Source organism: Sarcophilus harrisii, chromosome 3, assembly GCF_902635505.1.
Source record: "Sarcophilus harrisii chromosome 3, mSarHar1.11, whole genome shotgun sequence".
In the NCBI taxonomy this organism is placed as follows: domain Eukaryota; kingdom Metazoa; phylum Chordata; class Mammalia; order Dasyuromorphia; family Dasyuridae; genus Sarcophilus; species Sarcophilus harrisii.
Window position 1 is genome coordinate 176,934,406 of NC_045428.1, and position 26,003 is coordinate 176,960,408.

General features: G+C 34.1%; 1 protein-coding gene across 5 annotated transcripts in view; it reads left to right on the top strand.

The window, feature by feature from the left end:
* Window positions 1-1,100: 1,100 nt before the first annotated feature.
* IL1RL2 (interleukin 1 receptor like 2) overlaps window positions 1,101-26,003 on the top strand; it is a 33,985-nt gene continuing 9,082 nt past the window's right edge. Inside the window, exons 1-9 of one of the 5 annotated variants that reach the window (XM_031958810.1) lie at window positions 1,103-1,450; window positions 2,029-2,098; window positions 4,407-4,638; window positions 9,861-10,065; window positions 13,513-13,675; window positions 14,909-14,980; window positions 18,826-18,949; window positions 20,203-20,342; window positions 23,274-23,417. In XM_031958810.1, coding sequence (XP_031814670.1) covers window positions 2,035-2,098; window positions 4,407-4,638; window positions 9,861-10,065; window positions 13,513-13,675; window positions 14,909-14,980; window positions 18,826-18,949; window positions 20,203-20,342; window positions 23,274-23,417 — 1,144 coding nt within the window. In that variant the 5' untranslated portion in view covers window positions 1,103-1,450; window positions 2,029-2,034. The other 4 variants (XM_023501253.2, XM_023501252.2, XM_003766713.4 and 1 more) reach the window with 4 other exon arrangements.

Consider the following 26,003-nt stretch of genomic DNA (forward strand, 5'->3'; position numbering starts at 1 on the left):
GAACTGGAAACTACAGATGCTGCTGAGAGGTAGGGAGGAGTATCTTTCTTGGTGTTATTCTTGGTTGGAATGACATGTAGTGGGTTCAGAAGGGACCCTTAGGGATTCCTTAGGCTTTGCAAATCATTGTTTGTTTTTTTCAGTTGCTTCAATTCTTCATGACCACTTTGGGGATTTTCTTGGCAGGTACCAGATATTTCGCTACTTCCTTCTCCAGCTCACTTAACAGTTGAAGAAATTGAGGGAAACAGGACAAACCTTGGTTCATCTAGGGTCACACATTTTACAACTAATAAGTGTCTTAGGCCATATTTGAACTTGGGAAGATGTCTTTTTGACTCCAGACTATGTGTTCAAGTAACCACTCGTTGAAGAAGGGACATAGAAAAAAAAAAAGATGACTAAATTAAATTTCGAGCCATATTTGAAGGAATTCAAAGACTTAGCATAGCAGTATGACTCTATCCACTGCAGCCACTTACCTGTGATCGCAAATCAATAAAGTTCCATAAAGATGTTTTCTTGCTACTAGGTGAGCTCAAGGAGCTCATGACAAGGTTTTGAACCCTGAGTTCAATTTTGGTCCATAGCAATTCCCCCGTTCCAACTACTAACCTATCCTCTATAGAGGGGATAGACATTGGTGAGGAACATACACCGATGAAATTACAACTTTTCCAAAGTAGTGTGGTACCCTGGAAGGAGTATCGAACTTGGATTATGGGAACTTAAGTTCAAATCCTGCTCTTCCACTTACTGTCTGTGTGGCCTTAGTCAAGTTATTTTACTGCTTCATGGCCGTTTTTTCATCTATAAATGCGGTGGTTCGCTAGATGTCTTGTTAAGGTCTCCCTTTGAGTTCTAAATCTAGGATGCCTTAAGTATTGTAAATGGGTTGGGGACTCGCATATCGGGGAAGATGTTTAACTTTTAGGGAAGAAGTATGGAGGCATCCGAGGAATGTTTCATCCCTTAGCCGGTCTTTTTTTTTTTTTTTTTTGGTCCACTTTAAATCCTTCAATACCTGGACAACTCTTGTTTAAGCCGAACAATGTGATTTTAGCTTCTAAATTCGCTCCTCAGATACTTAGTCCCATCTTGTCCGGTCACACCCAGCTGACAGGGAACACCGGAGAAGCTCTGGCTCCTCCTTTACTCACAGACAAAAGAGGAAGCAGCAATAAAGGAGGCCTGGAAGCTTTCCCCCTGAGAGCCGCTGCCTGTTCTGGCACTCCTGGAATGGAACGAAGCGGGGTCCGCTTCCTCCAGGGTACGCGGGGAGCCTGAGTGCGGAGCCAGAAACTGAGTGAGGAGAGGTCTTGGAGCCGGGGGAAAGAGAGCTCTGGCACAGCCTTCCCCCGATGGGGTAAGGACCTTTCTATGGAGGCGCTGTTTGCCGAGGTTCCAAAGATTCTAGCTCAACTGTGAATGATGGCAGGTGTTTCCCAAAGTAAGAAACAAAAATCCAAGGAGGGAATACATCCGGGAGAACGAAGATCGCCTCCCCTCACCCACATTTTCTATCCGTGGGAATTAGAACAATGGGAACATTTGGCATATGCACTCACATCTCTTGGGGAACTAGAAATACCGGAACCTGGTGCGAAGCGAAGAAGGATGTTTGAGCGATTTTGGGGCGGGTGGGGCTTCTAGGGGCCCAACTCGTATCCTTGGGCACCCGAGACGTGAGGATCCTAATTAGGATTTGCATGTATGTTGAGGGCTGGGATTGGGGGAAGGAGGGAGCGGGAAGGAGAGAGGTGAAGAGAAAGAAAACCTAGGCGGGATCTTTTTGCTTGTTTTGAAAACTTGTGGAAACACTCCTAACGACAATGCGGCATCTTGGTCCTAGAGCTTAAGAGAAGGAGCTGTGCACATCTTTTTTGCAGGCACACAGCGTTCTTCCAGTTGCAAACATTGTCAGTCTTAATTGGATCCCTGGGGCCCCACCCTTTGACTCTGGCTATTTGTGGAGATTCTAAATCTTGAAAAATTGGGGTTTTCAAGCATACCCTGTCCTCTCCACAGCCCAGTATGGTGATTCTGTCCCGGCTTCTACTCGGTCTCATCGTGGCTTTCCTTCACTTTGCCAGAGCAGGTAAGTATTAAATTAATTTAGTAATAATTTAGTCTGCCTTTCAGGAATCCCTCCACCTCTTTGAGCTCTAAGATTTCAGCCATTGTCCCGTCAGAGAGATCCCTGTCAGTTAGAACATTGGAGAACCACATTTACTAAAAGTGAGGGTGATCGTGATATCTGAAGTTAGAAGAAACTTTAAAGATCGTTTAATGCAGGCAACTCATTCTACTGATGAGGAAACTGAGGCCTAAACTTGTCTTAGGTCCATGTTCTTTGTCCTTCTTTTTGCAAGATAATGATGTCTAGAAGGTGTTGCCAGGACATGCAAACAAATTGGATTGGATTTGAGTGAAGGAGGGCTGTGCAAGATCTCCAGCTTTGCTTTCTCCTCTGGAACCATGTGGGTTCAGGGGCCAGATAAGACATCAGGCCTGCTAAAAATGACCTTGGATGCAGTGGGAGACCTTAGTGTTTTTTTTTTTTTCTTTAATTTTAATTTTTAAAAATTTTTAATAGCTTTTTATTTATGAGTTATATGCAGGGGTAATTTTACAGCATTGACAATTGCCAAACTTTTTGTTCCAATTTTTCCCCTCCCCTCACCCTGTCCCCTAGATGGCAGGATGACCAGTAGATGTTAAATATATTAAAGTATAAATTAAATACAAAATAAGTATACATGTCCAAACCATTATTTTGCTGTACAAAAAGAATATGACTCTGAAATATTGTACAATTAGTCTGTGAAGGAAATAAAAAATGCAGACAGGCAAAAATATAGGGATTGGGAATTCAATGTAATGGTTCTTGTCATCTCCCAGAGTTCTTTCGCTTGGTGTAGCTGGTTCAGTTCATTACTGCTCCAATGGAACTGATTTGGTTCATCTCATTGTTGAAGAGAGCCATGCCCATCAGAATTGATCATCATATAGTATTGTTGTTGAAGTATACAATGATCTCCTGGTCCTGCTCATTTCACTCAGCATCAGTTCGTGTAAGTCTCTCCAGGCCTTTCTGAAATTATCCTGTTGGACCTTAGCTTTTTTAAGCTGAAGTCTTTACCCATCCTTAAGTCATTGAATGGGTGGCGCCTGTCAAACTGAGACTTGTTTTAGGTCATATAAGTAGTAAATAAATCAAGAATTTAAATCCAAGTTTCCAGGTCCTACAATCAGGACTCTACATTGCACTCTGACTTGGGTCCGCAATAGTGTGAATCCACTGTTCATGAAATGGAAAGAACTCTGAATTTGGAATCAGAGAACTTGGGTTTGAATTTTTTTATGTTAGAGAAAGTATGCTTAATATTAGAGTGTTTTATTACAAATTATTTTATTAACTCACCAAAATGAACAGATCTTAAATCTAGATATAATGCGGCTAATTATTATATTGTTAATGTATATTACATGAAGTCAGGAAAGCTCTTTCAGATCACATGTTGAAAGCTGTTGCATGAAATTTATAATGTACTTGGGCATAAAGGAATGAAAATAGTATTCTACCATGTCAGACCCTATAAGGGGTTCAGTAGAATGAATACAACATATGTTGTATTTAACATATTTAACATGTTTGGGACTACCTGCCATCTAGGGGAGGAGTTGGGGGTAAGAAGGGGAAAATTTGAAAGAGAAGTTTTTGCAAGGGTCAATGTTGAAAAATTACTCAGGCATATGTTTTGACAATACAAAGCTATAATTTAAAAAAAAAAAGTAGAATGAATGCATTTGTGATTTTGAGGAAAGTTAAAGAAGGTATAAAGTAGAAGTGGTTGATTTCAAGAATTTAAGGAATCTACCTCAAAAATGTCTTTTAAAACGTTCTGATGTTTGGGGAAGTCCATTTTGTGGGGAAAGGAAAACAAAAGAAAGTCTTAGAATTTGACACAACAAAATGCCGAAATGTTGAAGAAGCATAGAAAAAAAGATTGCTTGAAATTTTGAGACAGATTTGAAGGAGGTCAGAGACTTAGCATGGCAATATAGAAGACTCCCACAGGAAGTTAATGCATAGAAATAAGAAGTAATTGGTATATATCTGAGATCTTTGAAGAGCTTCGTGATCTTATGTAACTATTTGAAACTTCCTGTACAAATCTGAATACTGTCCTTATTTTCAGACATTTACTTTATATTTAACTTTAGCTCTGAATGATCATAGACCAAATTATGCACATCATTGATTTCCCTGAGAACACTTGTATTGACTAAAGGGTCAAGGAAAGGCAGCTAAGGTGACTGAATATTTATAGAATGAATAAAAGAAAAATGAAGAATTTTCTTTGTAGCAAGCTTTCCTTTTTTTTTTTTTCTTTTCTCAACAGAGAAATGCAAAGTCAGCACCGAAAGTCAACATTTTGTGGCAGGACAGCCTTTTGCTCTTTCTTATACACTCAGAGAAGGGAAATACAGTCATGAAAATGTGACCTGCTATAAAAATTCTAGCATAACTCCAATAACTCTGGACAGAAATTCTAGAGTCCACCAGTATCTGAATCAAATTTTATTTTTTCCTTTGACATTGGAAGACTCAGGAATATATCAATTTGTCATAAGGTAAGTTTGCAGTTTTAAAAGAAAGAAATATACTCAAATTATGCTGTATTTATCTTGTTATAAGAATACCCTACTTAAATAAAGAAAATGAGATAATAAATGTTTTATTCTTATTCTTATTGTCATATGATTGAGTTAAGACCATAAGATCTAGAACTTGAAATACTAAGAGAATTCAACCCCTAACTTACAAACTGATTATATATCTAAGAGTTTGTCAGTTTGGCAATTGGAATAAGCTTTCTGTAAAATCAATGCTATTAATTTTGATTAGATTCCATTGCAGGCTGTCCCAAAAGCCAATTTAACCAATAGCTGTTCTTTAATGCTCATGGTCAGTCAAATCAATAAACATTTATTGAGTACTTAATCTACTGGCATATATATATATGGCATAGGTATGGCTTGGGTATAATAAGTATTTTCTTCTGTACTAAGTGCTGGGGCCACCAAAAAAAAAAAAAAAAAAAAAAAAAGCAAGACAATCCCTGACCTCAAGAAGCTTACACTCTAATAAGGAAGACAATCAACAAATAAACTATATGCAGAATAAATAGGAAATAATACTGGGGAGGCACTAAAATTAAGAGAAATTTTAAAAGACTTCCTGTAAAGATATGATTTTAGTTGTGACTTAAGGAAGACAATAAAACCAGTAGGTAGAGATGAAAAAGGACATCATTCTAGGCATGGGAAAGAGCCAGAGAAAATGCCTAAAGCAAGGAAGTAGAGTGTCTTATTCATAAAAAAATCAAAGAAGCCAGTGTTACTGAATCAAAGATTGGAGAGTAAGGTGTAGGAAGATGGAAAAAGTTAAAGGGAAGTAGATTATGAAGAAGAGGCTTTGTATTTCATCCTGAAGGCAATAGACAGCTACTGAAGATTATTTAGTAAGGAAATAACATGGTTGAATCCTGTGCTTTAGGAAAATCACTTTTTTTTAATTAAAGCTTTTCATTTTTCAAGACATATGCATAGATAATTCTTCAACATTTGCCCTTGCAAAATCTTGTGTTCCAATCCCCTCCCCCTTCTCCCACTCTCTTCCCCTAGATGGCAAGTAGTCCTAGATGTTAAACATGGTAGAAATATATGTTAAATCCAAAATATGCCTACATATTTATACAGTTATCTTGATGTACAAAAAAAATCAAATCAAACCAGAAAAGAAAATGACGAAGAGAATAAAATGCAAACAAACAACAACAAAAAGAGTGAGGATGCTATGTTGCAAGCCATCCTCAATTTCCACAGTCTTGTCTCTTTTTTGATCACAAGCCCATTGGACCATTGGAAATGATCTAAATCATCTCATTGTTGAAGAGAGCCAGGTACATCAGATTTAATCATCGTGTAATATTACTGTTGTCATGTACAATTATCTCCTCATCCTGCTCATTTCAGTCAGCATCAGTTAATGTGAGTCTCTCCAAGCCTCTCTGAAATCATCCTGCCTATCGTTTCTTATAGAACAATAATATTCCATAGCATTCATATACCATGATTTATTCAACCATTCTCCAACTAGTGGGCATTTACTCAGTTTCCAGTTTCTTGTACTACATAAAGGGCTGTCACGAATATTTTTGCACATGGGGGTTCCTTTCCCTCCTTTAAGATTTCTTTGGGATATAAGCCTCAAAGAAACACTGCTGGGTTAAAAGGTATGCACAGTTTGATAATTCTTTAGGCATAGTTCCAAATTGCTCTCCAGAATGATTGCATTCATTCACAGTTCCACAGATATATTAGTGTCCCAGTTTTCCCACATCCCCTCCAACATTTGTCATTATCTTTTCTTTTCATCTCAGGCAATCTGAGAAGTGTGTAATGGTATCTCAGACTTATCTTAATTTTGCGTTTCTCTGATCAATAGTGATTTAGAGCACCTTTTCATATGACTAGAGATGGTTTCAATTTCATCTGAAAATTGTTTATATCCTTTGACCATTTATCAATTGGAAAATGACTTGAATTCTTATAAATTTGGGTCAATTCTCTATATACTTTAGAAATGAGGTCCTTGCCAGAACCCTTGAATGTAAAAATGTTTTCCCAGTTTATTGTTTCCCTTCTAATCTTGTTTTGTTTGTATAAAAACTTTTTAACTTAATATAATCAGAATTATCTATTTTGTGATCAATAATAATCTCCAGTTCTTCTTTGGTCACAAATTTAGGAAAATCACTTTACTGGCTAAATGAGAATTTTGGGCAGTATGGGTAGTTTTGAGAATCATTAGGAAGACATGAGAATGAAATTCATTTTTTCAGTTTTGGAATCCAGATACTGGGAACTGGTTTTCATCTTGTTAAAGTCTAGGCCTTGGAAGCAAGGATTTCAATCCCTGTCCCTCAGTCAACCTTCTGGAGTGATACTGACAGTAAAGGAAAAGGAAATAACAGATTATTTTTTTCCCCACCAGCTGGGTTTTAACCTTTTTGTTGTTTCAAGATTGTTTTATCAATAGACTGCCATACAATCAGAAGGGTTAGATACACCATCTGATTAACAACTGTGAGAATATTAGCTCTGTTAAGATTGTAGAGGTAAAATTAGGCTCTCTAGCTAGTTATCCTATTATATATATATATATATATATATATATATATATATATATACATATATATATGTATGCCTGAGATGTATAACTTTTATCTTTTGAATACTATTTCATTAATTTTTTAAAATTGAGTTTGAACATTTAATTATTTTGTTTTTATTCTTTTTTCTTTTTTACAAAAATATTTTAAAAACATATGCAAAAATAGTTTTCAACATTCACCCTTCCAAAACATTGTGTTCTAAATTTTTCTCCCTCCCTTATCTCATTGTCTCCCCTAAACAATAAATAATCTGATATATATATTAAGCATGCATAATTCTAATGTAATATTTCCACATTTATCATGCTGCATAAAAAAATCAGGAACATAATAAATTCCTTGACTGAAGTTTGTTTGTTTTCAAATATGTGACCACCAAATGATTTCTCTGCTCTATCTTCAAATTAGAGACTGTTAACTATATTAGTGGAGGAAGATATTAAATCATTCTGACTCTGGTGGAATAATAGTCCATTATTGTTATATTAATATGTGAAGCAACATACTCAGTTCTGTGTGACACTAGGAAGAAGGAGAAGCATAAGAGAAAAATATTTGCATTCTTCATATATATATATATATATATATATGTAAACACACATACACATGTATATATTACTTATATAATATATATATATATATATATACATCTATTTCTATTAATCATTTTCTTTTTTTTCTATTTATCTCTGTCTCAGTTGCTGAAGATAACTGAGACTAACACTAGTCTCAGTTTCTCCTATTACACAGTAGAAATACAAAATAGATATGTGGTTATTTTGAGAAGAAAGAAGTAGAAGCTGTGAGATCTGAAAAGATTTCATGTAGGAAGTAGTTCTTGACCTGAGGCTTGACAGACAATCTGGATTCTCAAAAAAGAATATATTTAAAGTGTGTGAGGGTCAGCCATAACAAAATCACAGCCACAGCAAAGTTTTTTTTTTTTTTAAATAAAACTCATTTTAAATAATCCACCCATTTTTAACTTACAAAATCAAGTATATAGCTTTCCTAATCTATTTTCTCTAATACATATGGCATAATTGTTTCTTTTGGAACAGCTAGGTAGTATGTGAATAGAATTCCAAGCCTGATGTTAGGAAGACTCATATCCCTGAATTTAAGACTGATCTCAGATTCTTACTAGCTATGTGACTCTGGACAAGTCTCTTAACCCTGTATGCCTCAGTTTCCTCATCTGAGCTGGAGAAGGAAATGATGAACCACTACAATATCTTTGCTAAGAAAATCCCAAATGAGGTTATGAAGAGTGGGACACAAATGAAAAATGACACAACAAACAACAATGGTTTCTTTAATGTCCTTTATCACAGTAAGATAAGGGAAGAGGCAGCATGTATGAAGAAAAGTTGGAAGGATAGTTTCACTGGAATAGAGTGTCTTTGAAGAGGGATAAATATTTAATAGAGTTAGAAAATAAGTTGGGGCCAGGTTGTAAGGCATTTTAAATGTCAAATAGAGTTTATATTTGATTCATGAAATAATAAGGCACCACTGGAATTAATTGAATGAGAACTTGACACACATTTATGCCTTAGGAAAATCCTTTTGGCAGCAATGAGAGAGGAGAACTGGAGGCAGAGGGCCCAATTAGAAAGCTTTTGCAATAATTTAGAAGAGAACTACTGAGAACCCCAAATGGGTGGTAGCTGTGCAACTAAAAACAAAGAAAAAGATGTGAGAGAAGCTATGAAGACAGAAATCATAACATTCAGCAACCAATAAACCATGAAGGGTAATGGAAAGTGACAAGTTGATGATTCCACAAGGTTGCAAACCTGGGAAAGTGATGCTCTCCTTGATAGAAATAGAGAAGGTCCATGGAAGAGCCAGTAGAAGGAATGAGATAAGGAGTTCTTTTTTAAAATTGTGGATTTTGATGTATTTTGGGAATCCAGTTTAAAGTATTCATTAGGCAGTTGGTGATGTGGCACTGTAGCTCAAAAGAAAACTAGAACTAGATATATAGATTTTGATTCACCAGTACAAAGATAAGCAAATGTATAACCAGAGATAACCAGAGAGATCAAATGTTGAGAGAGAATAAAAGCTGACCCAGGAAAGAGTTTGCTCAGAGTAATGGGAGCTTGATGTTGATAATTTTGCAAAGAAGACTGATAAAGAGTCAGACTGGTAGGAAGAAAATCAGGGGGGAAAAGCCTATTTCTTGAAAAACCCAGAGAGAAGAGAGTATTTAGGAAGAAAGGATGGTCAAATGTTTCACGTGTTGCAACAAGGTAAGGAAAGAGGAGGGTTGGGAGTAGAAGTAAGCCATCAGATTTAGCAGTTAAGTGATCATTGGTATTTTTGGAGAAGGCAGTTTATTTGAGTGATGACATCAGAACCAGACTATTTCCATTGGTTAAAGAATTCTTTGTTACAGAAGACAACTGAGCATGGGTTTTAAAATATCTTGCCCCTAACAGTCATTTGGACAAATATTATACTGAGTAGCAGAGATGACCCTGTTGAACAAGAGATCTTCTAAAATTGCAATGTCTTTTGCATTCTAGGTACTGAATAATTATTGATTGATTGGTTGGCACTTATGACTGATTCAAGAATTTTGTGATAACTCTGTTGTTTTATTTGCAGGGATTTAGGTAGCTGTCAAAATATCTTCGTGAATCTAACTGTTCAAAATAGGAGTAGTGGTTGGTGTGGTGATTCCAGCAAAGACCTAGCAGGGCTAGCAGATTATCACAGCCAACAAACATTATATATGGGGACAACTAGCATTCTTGCATGCCATATAATTGCCTTCCCAAACAATACTTTAAGCCCAATACAGTGGTATAAGGTAAGCACTCATATTCTCATTGTCTTTCTCTCTTTCCTGATATCTACTCCATCCTCTTTTCTAGTACGAAATTTAAGTTTTGAGATAGGATTGCTGGGGAGATTGATTTAAAACCTTAAAATCATATGAGATCCTGTCATCAAATACCTGAGATCTATGTCATATTAAGGAATTCCAGTTTTACTTACGATGAGCATTGATAAGGCATTTAGGTCTTTAGATGACCCCCTCATTTTAGGTTATTTCCAAGATATAAGAATGTGGAATAATTTTGACAAAATCATTTTGAAGAAAGTTGAAGTAACAAATGCTCTTTTTATAGATGAACTAGCATTCTATAATAACCACATTTTTCTTCCTTATAAATTTAAGCAGTTTCAAGCAGGGAAAAAAAATCACTCTCTGAGTCAAGAAACTTGGGTTTGAATCTTGACATTAACACTTGGGAACTGTGTGATCCTGGGCAACTCAATCTCTCTGAGCTTCAGCTTCTCTGTCTATAAATTGTGAATAATAATACATGCACCACTATCTTTCAAAATTATTGAAAGGCAAACACTTTTTAGTGTTTCCTTATATTTTATATAATTTTTATCTAAAAACTATAGATCTAAAATATAAATATATTTTATATATTTCATATGTTTCCTTATATTCCTAAATTGATTATAAATGTAAATGAGTTATTAACACTTATTAATGGCCAAAATAATTTTTATCATTTTGTTGTTCAGTAGTTTTTGTCATATCTAACTCTTTGTGACCCCATTTTTGGCAAAGGTATTGGTATGGTTTGCTTCTTCAGCTCATTTTACAGATGAGGAAATTGGGGCAACCAGGATTAAGAGACTTGCTCAGGGTCACACAGCAAATAATGTCCAAGACCAGATTTGTACTCAGGAGAATGAGTCTTCCTGACTCTAGGCACAGCACTATATCTACCATGCCACCTAATCATCTCTAGAAAACCATATCTAGGTCTTTTAAAAGGATCTCAATAGTCAATAAAATAAGGGAATATATTTTAACATTAATAATCATTAATAATAGACTATAACACAAGGAATATAATATTTTCCAAAGAACTGAGGTTGAAGATCACTCAGAAGTCAGTGGAGAAATACAGAGTGGATGAGAGAAGACCACAACATATTATAAATGAGAAATGAGCAATTCCAGAAGAAAAATGACATAAATGATGTCATGATAGAAATAAATGACTGAGAAAGAAAAGAAGTCACAATGGAAGTGAAGGATAGCTTGTGTGCTAATTAGCATTAATATAGAAAAATATAATATGTTAATTCATATATAATGTTTAGTTACTTTCCATGCAATGTCAAGAGATATTAGGGTGAATGCTGCCAGCACATTTGAGTAGTCTTGTTACAAATAAATGGATATGACCTAAGCAAGAATTACATGGGAAAAATGGGTAGAGATTGATGTAATCTATATCATTCAAGGGAATTTCTATATCAAGAAAGTACTAGATATATGACATATTAAAGTAAGACGATATTCTTGTTCCCTTCAACGATAATATATGAAGAAGGAAAGGAGGGGAGAAGAAGAATATTAGATAAAAACGATTTCCCCTCCATACACACAAGTATTATGGATAGAGTACCAGGTCTGAAACCAGAATGGCTTCTCTCTGCCCTTTATTTCTGATTTCTCCTCACTAAATATATATATATATATATATATATATATATATATATATATATATACACTGTCTACCCATGATATTTATATTGATGGACAAGTGCTAAGGGCTGTCTTTTTAACTGTATAATCCAATCTTGACAAAAGTCACTTTTTCCATAGAGTTTTTCCTGTGTAATTAATTAAGCCAAACTCTTTTTGGACATTACATAGTACATAGGGGACTGGAAGAGAATGTGTAACAAAAAATGTTGCATATGTTTCCATTTTTTAATCTTTTCATGCCCTACCAGTTCCATTCTTAATGTTCTAGGGATAACTTAACTGGTTCTTTTGCCAAGCTTCCTTTATAATTTGTTTTTTACTCCACTGCCTCTCATTATTTTATGACATGATACTTTTCATTATCTTCTGCTACCTTACTCTACAAATTTTTGATAAAGGAGTTCCCATTCTAGACCATTATTGTCTTTGATTGCCATATCATTCTCTTTGTCAAGGAGGGCTAAGGTTGTTGGCTGATGCTTTATCTAGAATCTTTGATTCTCCTCAGTGTAACAAATATTGTCTTTAGGAAATTATAATTGATTTTGATGTTTGCTCTTCCATGTACTTAAAATTTTTTCTTTTTTCAAACTAATTAATAAAAAAGTGTTCCTCCCCCCACCCCCATTTTGCACAGGATAATCAATCACAGTGATGGTATCAACTTCATTTTACAGACAAGGGAATTGAAGCTCAGAGAAACTGACTTGATCAAATTCACACACCTAAGCCATAAATTCCTTTCTGATTTCGGCTCTTTTCAATTCCTTGGCACCTTGACTTCAATCTGCCTATTTTTTTTTTTTTTTTAAAGTTTTAGAATCAAAAAACAGGAAGTGACTCAAAATCATCCAGTTCACTCCTATCTTAGTGGCAGGTATGGAGCACAAGTTCCATTGTGACTTTTAAGTTTCATTCTCTTTTCTCAACATCACATTATCTTTGTTGTTGATTTTCTGCATATTTTAGTTCAGTCTGAGATTTCCTTATTATTTTTCAGTCATCTTCAGTCATATCTGACTTTTTGTGATCCCATTTGTGTTTTTCTTGGCAAAGATACTACAGTAGTTGCCGTTTCTGATTCCAGCTCATTCTAACAGATGAAAAAACTAAAACAAAAAGGTTAAGTGACTTGTTTAAGATAACACAGCTATATATATATCTTTGGACTTAGGAAGCTGAGTCTTTCTAACTCCAAACCTAGTACTGTAGCCACTGTACCACCTCACTGTCCAATTAGCCTCCCTGCATAATATTCTAGCTATTCATTCTTTTAGAGGATTGTAAGCTTTAAAGTGCTTTAAGTTTTCAATTCCTGTAAAAGCGTACTTTACTGCAGTAACTTTCTGACTTTCTTTTGGGGTTTTCATTCCTGCTCTCATTTACACTATTTTCCTTAGTCCTTAACACTAGTACTTTTTTTTTTTCATTTCTTTTTTGTTAGAAGCTACTGATTGAATGAAATGAGCTTGAATTTTGAAGCTTTATTTTGTCCTGGCTCTTGATTATATAAGCATGTCCTTCATCAGAGGCAACATGAAGCTCTTTCTGGGGGTTGTATTAGTATCTCTTTCTTAAGGAGAGAATGTTCAGTCTTATGTATAAGGGTTCCTTATGGTCAGGAATACTATGTATAATACTTCCTTTATGCCACCCACAATTCTTAATGTAATACTAAACAATGGAAGTTATTCAATAAATATTTGCTTACTGAAAATGAATTTTTGTATTTAGGAATGTAAACCTATTGGAGACAAAGAGAACTATTTTTCTGTGAGATATGATCTCTTTATAAAAAATACATCAGCTGAGAATGCAGGAACATATTTATGCAGGACAAAACTAACATACATGGGAAAACATTATGATATTTTAAATAGAATTTCCACAACTCTATGTAAGTATGATATAATATGAGTCATTTTCTTAGAGTATTTGAAAATGCTTCTAGTACTTGTGCTTTTGTTTTAGCTTTATGTGAATGACAGGGTATCTGTGTGGTATTATTTGTCACAACTTTTTTCTCAGATTTCCTGCAAAATTCAGAAGTTTTCCTTGTCAAAAGTCATGAAAGGAATGGGAAGAAGCATTGGATAGTGGAAGGGAAGGGTTATTAGCAACCATCTAATCCAAATCATACACAACAAGAATCCTCACCATAACATACCTCAGAAGTGGTCATCCAGCCCTTCTAAATAAAGACCTCTGAGGAAGAAGGTTTCACTACTTCTCAAGGCAACATAAGTTTTAGATGGCTTTAATTGTTTGGAAGTTTTTCCTGATATCAAGCCTAAATCAGCCTATTTCCAACTTCTACCCATTCTTATTTGTCCTGCCTTCTGCGGCCAATTGGGGGCTGGGGGGAGGAGAGGGAGAGAAGTAGAGTCTCTTTTTCATATGTCAGGTCTTTAAATACTTAAAGACAACTTCCTCCTGAGTCTTTTTTTCTCCTGGCTAAACATGACCATTTCCTTCCATAAATTTTCATATAATGAGGCTCTTTTTCAACTTGATTATCCTCATCTAGACATTCTTTAGCTTACCAATGTCTTACATCTGGAACCCAACACCATAAACCATATGCAGTCCAATGACCAATATCAATATGTCAAATTCAATCCAGGACAATGTGTGTGTATACAAATGCATAAACATATAAACATACTTGCATAATATGCTAATATACTTATGTGTATATGTACATGCATAAATGTAATACACTGGTTATTTGTAGAATTTATTAACTTTTTTCTCATAGGGATCATTATAATTAAATCCCATTGTGGTCTTTTCTTAATGTTCCTTTTTTTAAAATAAGTTTTTCCACTTTGATTGCTTTCCACTCCCATTTTTACAGTTCCACTAGATATAAAACTTGTGTCACATGAAAAGCCCAGTTATAATCCCTTCTCTCTTCTCTGCACTTACCTTTTTATTATATCCAAGTTTTATATCCTAACAAGGGACATGGTAATTTGGGGGTATCAGAAGCTGAAATATAAATTTATGGGTAGGAATTTTTAAGATTTTAAATTTTCTTTTAAGTTTTTGGACATGAATAATTATTTTTTATTTTTTCAACGAGATCAGTATGTATTTATGGTTGTTGGGGTTTTTTTTTTTCTCCTAGTAAACAATGTAGAAAGAAGGAAAGAACCTGAAATTATCTATCCAAGAAATAATTCCATTGAAGTACAGCTTGGTAAGTAGAATGAAAAGGGGAACTACCAAATCTTTAATCATAGAGATTTCATTAAAAAAAAATGGTGCTATTATCATTATAACATAGAGCTGTGATGCTGCAGCCTAGGAAAGAGTAAGGCAGCTAAGTGATAACAGTGGATAGAGTGCTGGACCTCTAGTCAAGAATGCTTATCTTTCTGAGTTCAAATCTAGCCTGACACTTAGTTGTGTGGCCCTGAGCAAGTCACTTAATACTGTTTATTGTCGTTTCCTCATCTGTAAAATGAACTGGAGAAGAAAATGGCAAACCACTCCAATATCTTTGCCAAGAAAACCCCCATGGAATCATCGAATTGGACATAACTGAAACAAATGAACAACAATAGGAAAGAATTCGGTGGAGAAAAAGAGAGAAGTTGTGCACTGAATATAATTTTCCCAAGCACTGACATGAAGCTGTTTATACTGACATTCATTTCATTCTGTAGCATAGAAAAATTTCATTTATACATTGTTGGTTCACCATGGCTCATATTTAAATAAAAATAGATTCCAAGTTCCTCAGAAACTGTTTATGCTATAGTAACTGGCTTTTAAAAAGTATTTTTTATCCTGAAAGATCTTGGTTGAAAAAATAAAGAAGGGTCATGGCCTGTTATTAAATGTATTTTGAAGTCTAGCTATATTGTCCTAATTCAGTAGGGCATGAAGGAGCCACGGTCTTTGAATTTCTAACTTCATAGTAGATTCTCCCAAAAAGAGATTTATCCTCATTTTCATGACAAAAAACAAAACAAAACAAAACAAAATTATATCTCTTCAGCAAAATGTACCAAATGAATACTTATCCTGCTGGGAGAAAAAAAATGCTATGTTTGATTTGTGAGTTTCTATCTAATCTTATAACCTAATAATTCTCATCAGAAGCATCATAATGAAAGGAATAGTCATTATAAAAGAATATTTATTAAATACTCACATAAAGGTTCATAAGTTCAGAATTTTTAAGACTGAAAGGTACTCTATAGAGTTGTTTGACCTCTTATAATCTAAATTCTTAAATGAGAATTTAATATTAATGAGAAAAGACCTGCAGAGGCAGAATAAATGATAGAAAAATAAAATGAATAAATGGTATATCCATAATAACAATAATTAATATCCACATAATGCTTTAAGGTTTGAAAAACACATTTACTTCTTCATCCCCACCCCAATGACTTTGTAAGATAACTAGTACAAAGTATATGAATAGCATGTCATAAGAATATTAACTATGTTTCAAACAGTGTTGGAATTTTCCTTTAAAAAGAATCACAAATAATTTGAAAGGAATCTTTACAAAAGTCTCCAAGACTATAGCTGATATAAATTTTGTTGAAAGTAAAATCCTAACTTAATTGACATAAATTGAGAAGAGAGAAAGTATTACATTGTGTTTAATTGTGGCAAAGCATAAGTCAATATGCTTAGGGGAATTTTAATTCTTCAACTCCTTAGTAATTGGAGCAATACAAATTAAAACAATTCTTATTTTTGACTTCATGCCCATTCAGTTGGCAAAGACAACTGTTAACCAGAACAGAACCCACCTCTAATCTATGGCCAAACAGAGAAAGCTAAAGACAGGAGAATTAGAGATCAAATAGAAGTTTTATTAATTTTGGAGTGATGAAAACAGCTTGTAAGCAAAGACACATATGCTAGATTCGTATCCCTAGTGAGAGGTGGTCCAAGGCAACATAGAGAAATCTCAATACTTATAGCTACAGCAACTCAGTGAACTGTGGCCCTGACAATGAGAAATAACAGCAACAATGAGACAAGTTTGATTTATAGTAGGGCTTAATGACCAGAACTTGGGCACTGCAGGTGCTTGTCCAAACTTGTCCAAACTCAGACCATTAAATACTGGTCTGAAACAATTCTGGGATTTTACTGTGACTGAGGTCATCCAGAGGGTGAACACAAAGGATTGTTGCTCAGCCTTAGCTCAGGAAAACAAGATTTCTCCTAATATCTTGACATGATAAAAGAGAAAATGTTGAGAGGAGCAAATGCTGAGGGGACTTTGGGAAAAGTAGACACATTTGTGCATTGTTAATGGAACTATAAATTGATCCAACTATTCCAGAAAACAATTTGGAACTGGGACCCCAAAATTACTAATCTGTACATACCTTTTGTATGTATGTATGTATGTATGTATACCCCAAAGAGATCAAAGGAAAAAGAAGAGGATACACATGTACAAAAATATTTATAGCAGGTCTTTCTCTATTAGGGCCAAACTGGAAACAAAGGGGTGCTCACTTATTGGGATTTGGCTAAACAGATCATAATATATGAATGGAATTATTGAGCTGTAGGAAATTAAATAATGGATGGTTTCAGAGGAAATAGGGAGGATCTCTCTGAATAAATGAAAAGTGAAACCATCAGAACAAGGAGAATAATAATGATTAAAAACTCATACAGAAAAACCAATGCAATGAAAAGCCATGGATCTAGAAGACAGAAAATTAAACATTACTCATTTTTTGCCAAGAAGTAATGTACTTAAAAAACAGAAAAATGGATATTTTTTCACAGTTGTTTTGCTAGATTATGGACAATGTTTTTTTAATTTTTTAATTGTTTAATAGGGGATAGTGGAGAGAGTGACTATAAATATATGCAAATTTTTAAAAAGTAACCTGAAGTTTGCTTATTTGATGATTTGTGGTCTTTTGGTCTACTATACTGTTCATATAACATTTTGGGTATCATCAGGAATGAAATTAGAACTCAAAGTCAATTATAACATTTTATTTTGGTTGGTGTTTGCCTTTCTAGTACGTTATCTTAAAAAAAGCTTCTTGCCAGAAGTCCAAAGAGTAATTAAAATAAGGGGTTAGCATTGATATGAGAATAGAACTCCTTTTGTATATTCTCAGCATAGAAAGATCAAGTCAAAGCAAGTACTATGATTGATAATTTTAAAATTATAAAAGCACAAATTGTGTCAACACAAATTTATTGACTAAATTTTAAAGTTCTAGAATATGAAGTGTACTTTAGGAAGGAGCTTTAGGATTTTAGGAAAATATCCTTTATGTAATAAGTAGAAAATCTTGTGATCTCAGTGGTGTGGAGGTTGTAGACAGAAAAACATAAATAAATATACATAGGCTTACGGGAATTCATATGGTCATAAGTTTAATGATAAAAGTAGAAGTCCACCTTCTTCTATTCCTAATTTTATAGATGATGAAATAGGTGTAGCAGTGTGGGGATCCCTTAGTACATACATGCTGATTGGATTCCCTACAGTGATGACAAGTTCAATGTACTCTGTGAGTTCCTACTCCTAAAACTATAGCTTATAAGTTTCCACTTATGCTGATCTTTAAACCTTAGATTTAGATCTGGAAGGAATCTTAGTCCATTTCTACATTTTACAAATAAGGAAACATTTTACAATGAGATCCAGGGCATTTTGGTGACTCGCACACAGGTAGTAAATGAAAGAATTTGGACCAGATCCTGGTCTTGTATATTCAAATATAATGCTTTTCCCACTGCACTAATTTATTTGTTCAATCTTAACTTTTTGAGATTTATGATGGAAAAAGAAATTCATTCCTTGGTGCCTCTGTCTGAGAGATAGTCTTGAATTGATTGAATAGGCTATGGATATAACTCAATGAGGATTTATAATCTGATTTTAAAAATTGAAATTAAAAATTGAGAAAGAAAATAAATTAAATTGACTAAATAAAAATCCAATAGAATCATGAATCCTGTGGATTTGGTTCTTTTGTCTCACGTGCTTTTAATTTGCAGAATTTTAAATATTTATTTTTGGTCAATCTTGTTTTGTAGGCTCTTCTCTTATTATAGACTGCAATATAAAAGATGGGAAAGAGAATTTAAATTCTAGAAGTTGGAAAGTCAATGATACTTTAGTAGATTTTCTTAACTCTAACAGAATCAAAGAAGGAATTGAGTAAGTATTCAGTCTTAAAGAAATTCAGAAATCTTCTAAAACACTTCCTCTAAATATGTCCCCAAAAATGGTCATTTAGCTCAGGGCTTCTTAAATTTTTTTTACTCACTACCCCTTTTTGCCTGAGAAATTTTATGCAACCTCAGATAAGTAGGTATACTAATCAAACATTTACTGAAAATAAATTACAATTTTGCATTCCACACATTCAGTTACATGACCCTACATAGGGTTATGACCTATAGTTTAAGCAGCTTTGATCTAGCCTCTGTTTGAAAATTTGGAGCAATGAGGAAGACATTATTTACTGATATAACCTATTTCATTTTTATACTGTTCTAATTGTTGAGGCAGCAAATTTTACCCAACTTCTATGTAACTCAGTTCATGTCATTTAACTCCCTAATGCTCTTGGGTAGATAACTCTTCAAGACTGTGAGTTGCAGGGAAGGTGTCAATATGAAATAGTAGTAGGGCATGAGCTCTGGGAGATCCTATGAAGCTACATTACTTCCAGTGCAGGGCAGGAGATAGATTATATGTTGTTTATCTAAGGACCTTTCTAGATGAAAGACTGATTATCAAGTTGATTGTAGACAGTGGTGTTCTGGTGAACAGTTAGTGACCTGCTCTCCGGAAAAAGAAAAGTATTACATACTTTTGAATTTAATCTGTATTAATTCTTCATCACTTTCCTAAGTCTAGACAATCAACAAAACAATAAATCAACCTTGATTTATAGCATTTATGGATTTCTAAAATGAAAAATATTCACATTGAAAATTTAACAATTGCCTCTAATGAACCAAGATGATCTATGTGCAGCACAGCCTTATTAAGGTACTGAATTTTCTAGCCAAAGCAGTTTTCTACAACTGTCTGTTAAGTTCATAGAATTCTAAGATCAGAACTCTTAAACTACAATGCATCCCTGAAGCCCAGAGGGCAGATGACTTGGCTAAGGTCACTATGTAGTAAAGGTACTCTTGACTCCAGGATCTTTCTCCTGGGGGATATAATCTATTTATATTATATATGTGTGTGTATATAAAATATTATGTTATATATAACAATATAATGTATATATTATACATAATCTACTTATATCACTTGGAGAATATAATCTGCTTCTTAAGGTAGGATTCACTCTCAAAGTCACATGTTTGCTAAGTATTGAAATGCAAATATAAAAAGGATAATGTTTCCTCAATTACACAAATGTTTAAAATAAAATTTGCTCTATCCTTTCACAGATCAAATGTTTCTTGTGGGGAAAAATACATTTTCTATACTGTAAATATCAGCTTCTCTGAGGTAAGACAAGAAGATTATGGCCGTCCCTTTATATGTATATCTGGATCATCAGCAGCATTTATCATGCTCAAACATCCAGGTAACATGCCAAAATGATAGGTGCAAGTTAGTACATGCAGGATTAATTTTTAAAAAGGAAATTGATATGATAGAAGTGTGATCAAATGTTTCAAGTTACTTTTTTAAAAATTGTATTTGTTTTACTTTTAACATGAAATCAAACAAGCATTTCCACAACAGTAGAATAAAAAAAAATGATTGCACATGAAACTAATCTATAAACAACCATTTCTATAACAGAATAGAATTTTTAAAAGAAAGATGATTACACACTAAACTAATCCATTATGTACAAGTTGCTATTCTTTTTAAATATATAATGAAGTTATCATGTAAATTTTCTTTTTCCCTTTTTTTTTTCTTCTTTTCTCTTTCCTCCTCCCCCTTCCCACTTTAGAAGTGACTATCATTAGACACAAATATCAACAGTGTAAGATATAGTAAAACCTGGGATTATAGTCACTGACAGTGTTTCTCAATTCTGTCATAATACTGATGTATGTTTTTTGAAAAGAATTCAAGTTATAGTAAATATTTACTTAATATCATGAATTGCATCTGGTACCTACAGCCTATAAAATGTGATTAACTTTTTTGGTTTGCAATATTTTGTTTCCTCAGTTAGTGATAAAAGTAATTAGAATCTCTGCTCAATTTCTCTTTAGTATAACTATTCAAAAAATTTCCTATAGCTGTTTAGCTCAGTTGGTTAGAATTCTCTTGGTCTATATCTGCTCCAGACTCTTTCCACCTATTCATTTCTACTTGTGCAAAATCCTTTTTATTTCTCCTCTTTTATAGAATCATCATTTAAGAGTTGGATGTTATTCTGGAGATCTAACTTTTATTTTATTAACAAAGAAAGTGAAATCACGAGATTTTTTCCTCCCCTCCCTTCTCTCCTTCCCTCTATCTTCCCTTCTCCTCTCCTCCTCTTTCCCTTTCTCTCTCCCCTGTATATATCAAGGAACAGGTAGGTGATTCAATAGAAAACCCTAACTGGGTCACGAAAAGTCAGACAAGTCTGAACAACAACAACTGTATATAACAGACACCTTGCATATACAAAATAGTTGGAAGAGGATCAGGTTCACTTGGAAAATCTGGAAAGGCTTTATCTGGGAAGTGGCCTCTGAACTGAGCTTTGGAAAGAGTCTAAGAGAGAGAAATGAGGAGCGAGTCCATATTTGGCCTGGGTTACAGCTTGTGTAAAGGCAATGGAGAGAGAAAATGGAATGATAAATGTTTTTATCTTTAGTGGGAAACACATTTCTTAGTTAATTGTTAAAGCTGCTTTTTTACTGTGGTACAATGTTAAGCTTCTTCACTTCTTGTTCTAATTTTTTTTTAGTTTAGTCTCTCTAGTGCCCATTAGTTCTCAGTGACTGATGCCATATATACCTGGAGTTCTTGGGCAAAACATGAATCACTTTTAGTCAAAAGCCAAAACCAGTTATGAAGTCTATACTCCCTTTTGGACCTACTCTCTGGGTTCCAATTTCCTAAAATTCATCTCCCTCTTTTAACTGATTTTCAGAGCAGAGGTGTTAATGAAAGATTCAGTTGCCAATGCCTTGTATTCCATTGGGCTTTCTTTCCTGGCTTTTCATTCAATTGTTTCTCAGAAAACGGCCTGTTAATGTCCTGTCATTCAAATATCTATAATGACATAATAATTCTTTCAGTTTTTAAAATGATCAGAAATAATTTCCATTGGGAGATGCTATATGTATGTAGTGATCCATTCACTTTCTTGCCTGGTCCCTCTCATGAATCCCAACATTCATTTTGCAAGATGGCCAACCAGAAAAAATGGTAGGAGTGAAAAGAGTATTGCAGTGGAAGTCTGAAAACTTAGATTCATTTCCAGATTTTTCCTATGGAAACATTAATGAGAGGAGAGAAAGATTAGGAAATGTAGGGGTAAATGAATCAGTTCCAGTTTGCAATTTTAGGAAAAAGAGAATAGTCTGCTTAGCACTGAGTCCATGGGTCCTTTCCTCTTCTCTCCTCTCCTCTCTTCTCTCCTCTTCTCTCTTGTCTTCTCCTCTCCTTCTCTTCTCTCCTCTTCTCACCTCTTCTCTCCTCTCTTCTCTTTCCTTTCTTTCCTTTGGAATCTTTTTACATGATAGAGTAATTTCTGAATCTTCACTCTAGTAATTTTCTCTTCCTTTTCTACCATACTACCATTCATCTATCACATATAACCATTCTCTCAAGGTGGGAAGAGAATAAAAACTTGACTAGAATCATATGAAGTCTTGTAATTTGTAGTTAGAAGTATACTCTCAGAGGAAATAGTCAATTACCAAATATTTATTGAGTATTTATAATATGCCAGATAATTTCCCTGTGTTTGATAGAAGTCTTGACAACCAGCTTTTGTTGTCTTTATTGTTAATAGTAGACTTTTAAATTAAACAGATAATTTCAGACATGTAAGTCTTCCTGACTATTGTTAAAGAATATTTTACAGTTGAGGACATAGAGGAGACAGTGTGGTATAAGAGTCAGCTTTAAAGTCAAGAAGTCCTGGATATTACTTTTTTTTAAGAAAAAAAGATTTTATATATGAACAAGTGTTATTTAATATATAATATTAGTTCTTCCTTATAAATTCCTTGACTAAGCCTCTAGGAAATATTTCCATTACTAGTTTTGAATTATTGGGGAAGAACTTAAAGCTACTATAGTAGAAGTTGACCATAACCAGCTTTTCTCTTCTGTCTCCAGTCCTCACCAAAATGCCTTTTGCAAGGAAAAAAATTTTTTCATTATGTTTTTCAGGAATTTGATACCATTTCTTGGTTTCATATTTTAAAAATATTTGAAACATAATACTTATCATCCTACAGATTTTAAGAAGCCATAATTTGTGATTTATTAGTGATCCCTTTTAAACAAATTCTATAATTCTTTTTGTATTTTGCTCTTTTTCCTTTTTGTATAGCTCCAGATGTTCGAGGATACCTAATAGGAGGGCCCATTGTTCTATTGTGTGTGATTATGGTTGTTACGCGCACCTACCACATTGTCAAAGTTGACATTGTGCTTTGGTATCGAAGCACCTTTTATTCTACTTTGAATCAAGAAGGTAAATTTAGGTGATTAAAGGAAAATTATCTTGTCATCAAGTGTTTTTTTCCATTCTGAACCTGTGATTTTATTGGTAAAGGGTAAAAATGAGAATATTCTTTTCAGATTGAGAACTTCTTCACCTTGTAGACTTAAGCACAAAAAAATTAAGTGACTTATTCAGTTACATAGCCAATCTGTGTCAGAAGCAGGCTTTGAATCCAGGTTATCTTGGTTCTGAGACAATTCTTCACCAAGTATCAAATAATCAGTATATCCATTTAAACATTCTTGATCTTGATAGAAAGCAAAAGCAATTACGTGGCACAGTGGATAAGAATCATAACTTTAGGAAGTTATGTGATTGTAGGCAAGTTATTTAACCTTTTTATGCCTCAATTTCCTGAACTGCAAATCACACAGAATTGTATTTGGCACAGTTCCTGGCACATAGTAGGTGCTATGCAAATGCTTATTCCATTAATTTCCCTCTAAATAGATACATTTGGATGAGCCTTTTCTCTTGACTAGATGACATACTTGACTAAATTGTTTTGCTGGTGAGACTCAGAGCAATGGGGTCCTATAAAGCTTTTATTTCTTTAAATCTTCAATTTCATTAGTCTTTCACTCCTTCTTTTATCCCTTACTACTAGAAGCTTTCATCCTCTTCCTTTTTCATGGCCTTTGAGCCTTGTGAGATATGGAGATTGTAAAGGATACCATATGAGAAAGAGAATTAGTTTAGCTATCTTCAGTATAGGATGGACTGGAAAGTATTGAACTAGAGTAGTGGTAACAAAAAAATAGAAATAAAAGCCTAAACCCTCCATGAGGCAGATAAACAATGGATAAAGTGCTGGGCCTGGAGTAAGAAAGATTCATCTTCCTAAGTTTAAATCTGGCCTCAGATACTTACTAGTGATATGACTGGGCAAATCACTTAATCTTGTTTGTTTCAGGTTCCTCATCTTTAAAATGAACTTAATAAGGAAATGGCAAACCACTCCAATATCTTGGCCAAGAAAACCCAAAAAAAGGAGTCAAGGAAAGTAAAACACTAAAAATGATTGAACAATAACTAGGATCTTACAAAAGAATTCTACATAAGTAAGGATCCTTGGAGGCATCATGTTGACTTAGAAAATCACAGATTAACATTATAAATGTTCTATTGTATTTTCACTTTATTTTGTTAAAAAAGTTCTCAGTTACATTCATCTTGTTCCTATTTCTATGGTACACATCACAGACAGCATGTTGGCTTCTCTGTTCTAGAGATTATGTTGAAAAAGAATGGAGGAGAAACCTCCTGAGTTTCTAGTTATACTTCAGGAAAGCAATAAGCAGCTTTTTCCTGATCAATAGTAGTCTATTGCAAAGATGTGCTGGAATCAGCTCAATCTGACTCATGAAAGCAAATTGTTAAGTTTTGAATGTGATCATTTACACCTTGAAAATCAGCAAATTACAAATCAAGATTTGATTTATCATTTTGATTTCCAGACTTTAAAATATAGAGAAAATATTAATAAGGCAGATAAAACTTAGTTGGCTGTACATTTTTTTCCCGGAAAGCTAGTTGTTATTTTTGTTTTTTAACATTTACTAATACATCTAGCTATGGGGCACTAAAAACTTAGTTTACAAATAGCTTAGTTACAGTAAATCACTTAATCACTCTAGTTTTCAGCTTTGTTATTGTTCAGTCATTTTTCAGTGACTTTTTGTGATTCCACTGGGTTTTCTTGGCAAAGATACTGCAGTGATTTACCATTTCCTTCTGCAGGTCATTTTATATACGAGGAAACTGAGACAAACAGGTCTAAGTAACTTGTCCAAGATCACACAGTTAGTAATATTTGAACTTAGGAAGGAGCAGTCTTCCTAACTTTAGGCCCTGTACTCTATCCACTGCACCTCCAGATGTTCTAGATCAGAAAGACTTGTATAAATTTCAATAAAACCTCAATGATTTGCCATAATTGAGCAGAGAGTTAGATTTATTTCATTTTTTATAAAGATTTAATGACATAGAACACAAAGAAATGAAAAGTACTCAGTTATACTTTTTTTAATATGAAAAAGGATCTGGGTTTCTAGAAAATTTTGTTAAATGCTTAAGAAATGGAAACAAATAATTTGTAATGAATACATTAATCATTTATTTGTAGAATCTGTTGCTGTAATGATCCTTAAAATAATATAGTTATATGAAGTAGATTTGTAGAGCATAATCATTCAATATGGAACAATCATGACATATGTTTATTACAAAACAAAGATTTGCCATTTATTATGTGAAATGGGCTTAACCAAGTATGATTAAGCTAGTCAGGGAATAGAAGAAAGGGAGAGTGGGACAGGTTATGGGGAGTATGAGGAGTGTGACAGGACTTTGGGAGGAACTAAAAAAGAATCAAGATGGAGCCAGGGAGTCTACTTGACTGACCAGGTCCTAGACTTCTCTAAAGAAATGCTAATCAAGACAGAGTTCGGAAACTGGATGTATAGATTAGTATTACTAATAATGAAGGCTGGGTGAGCTGATTTAAAGTTCCAATTTCACATCTTTATATGTTAACAAGCAGTCTGAGAAAACTTT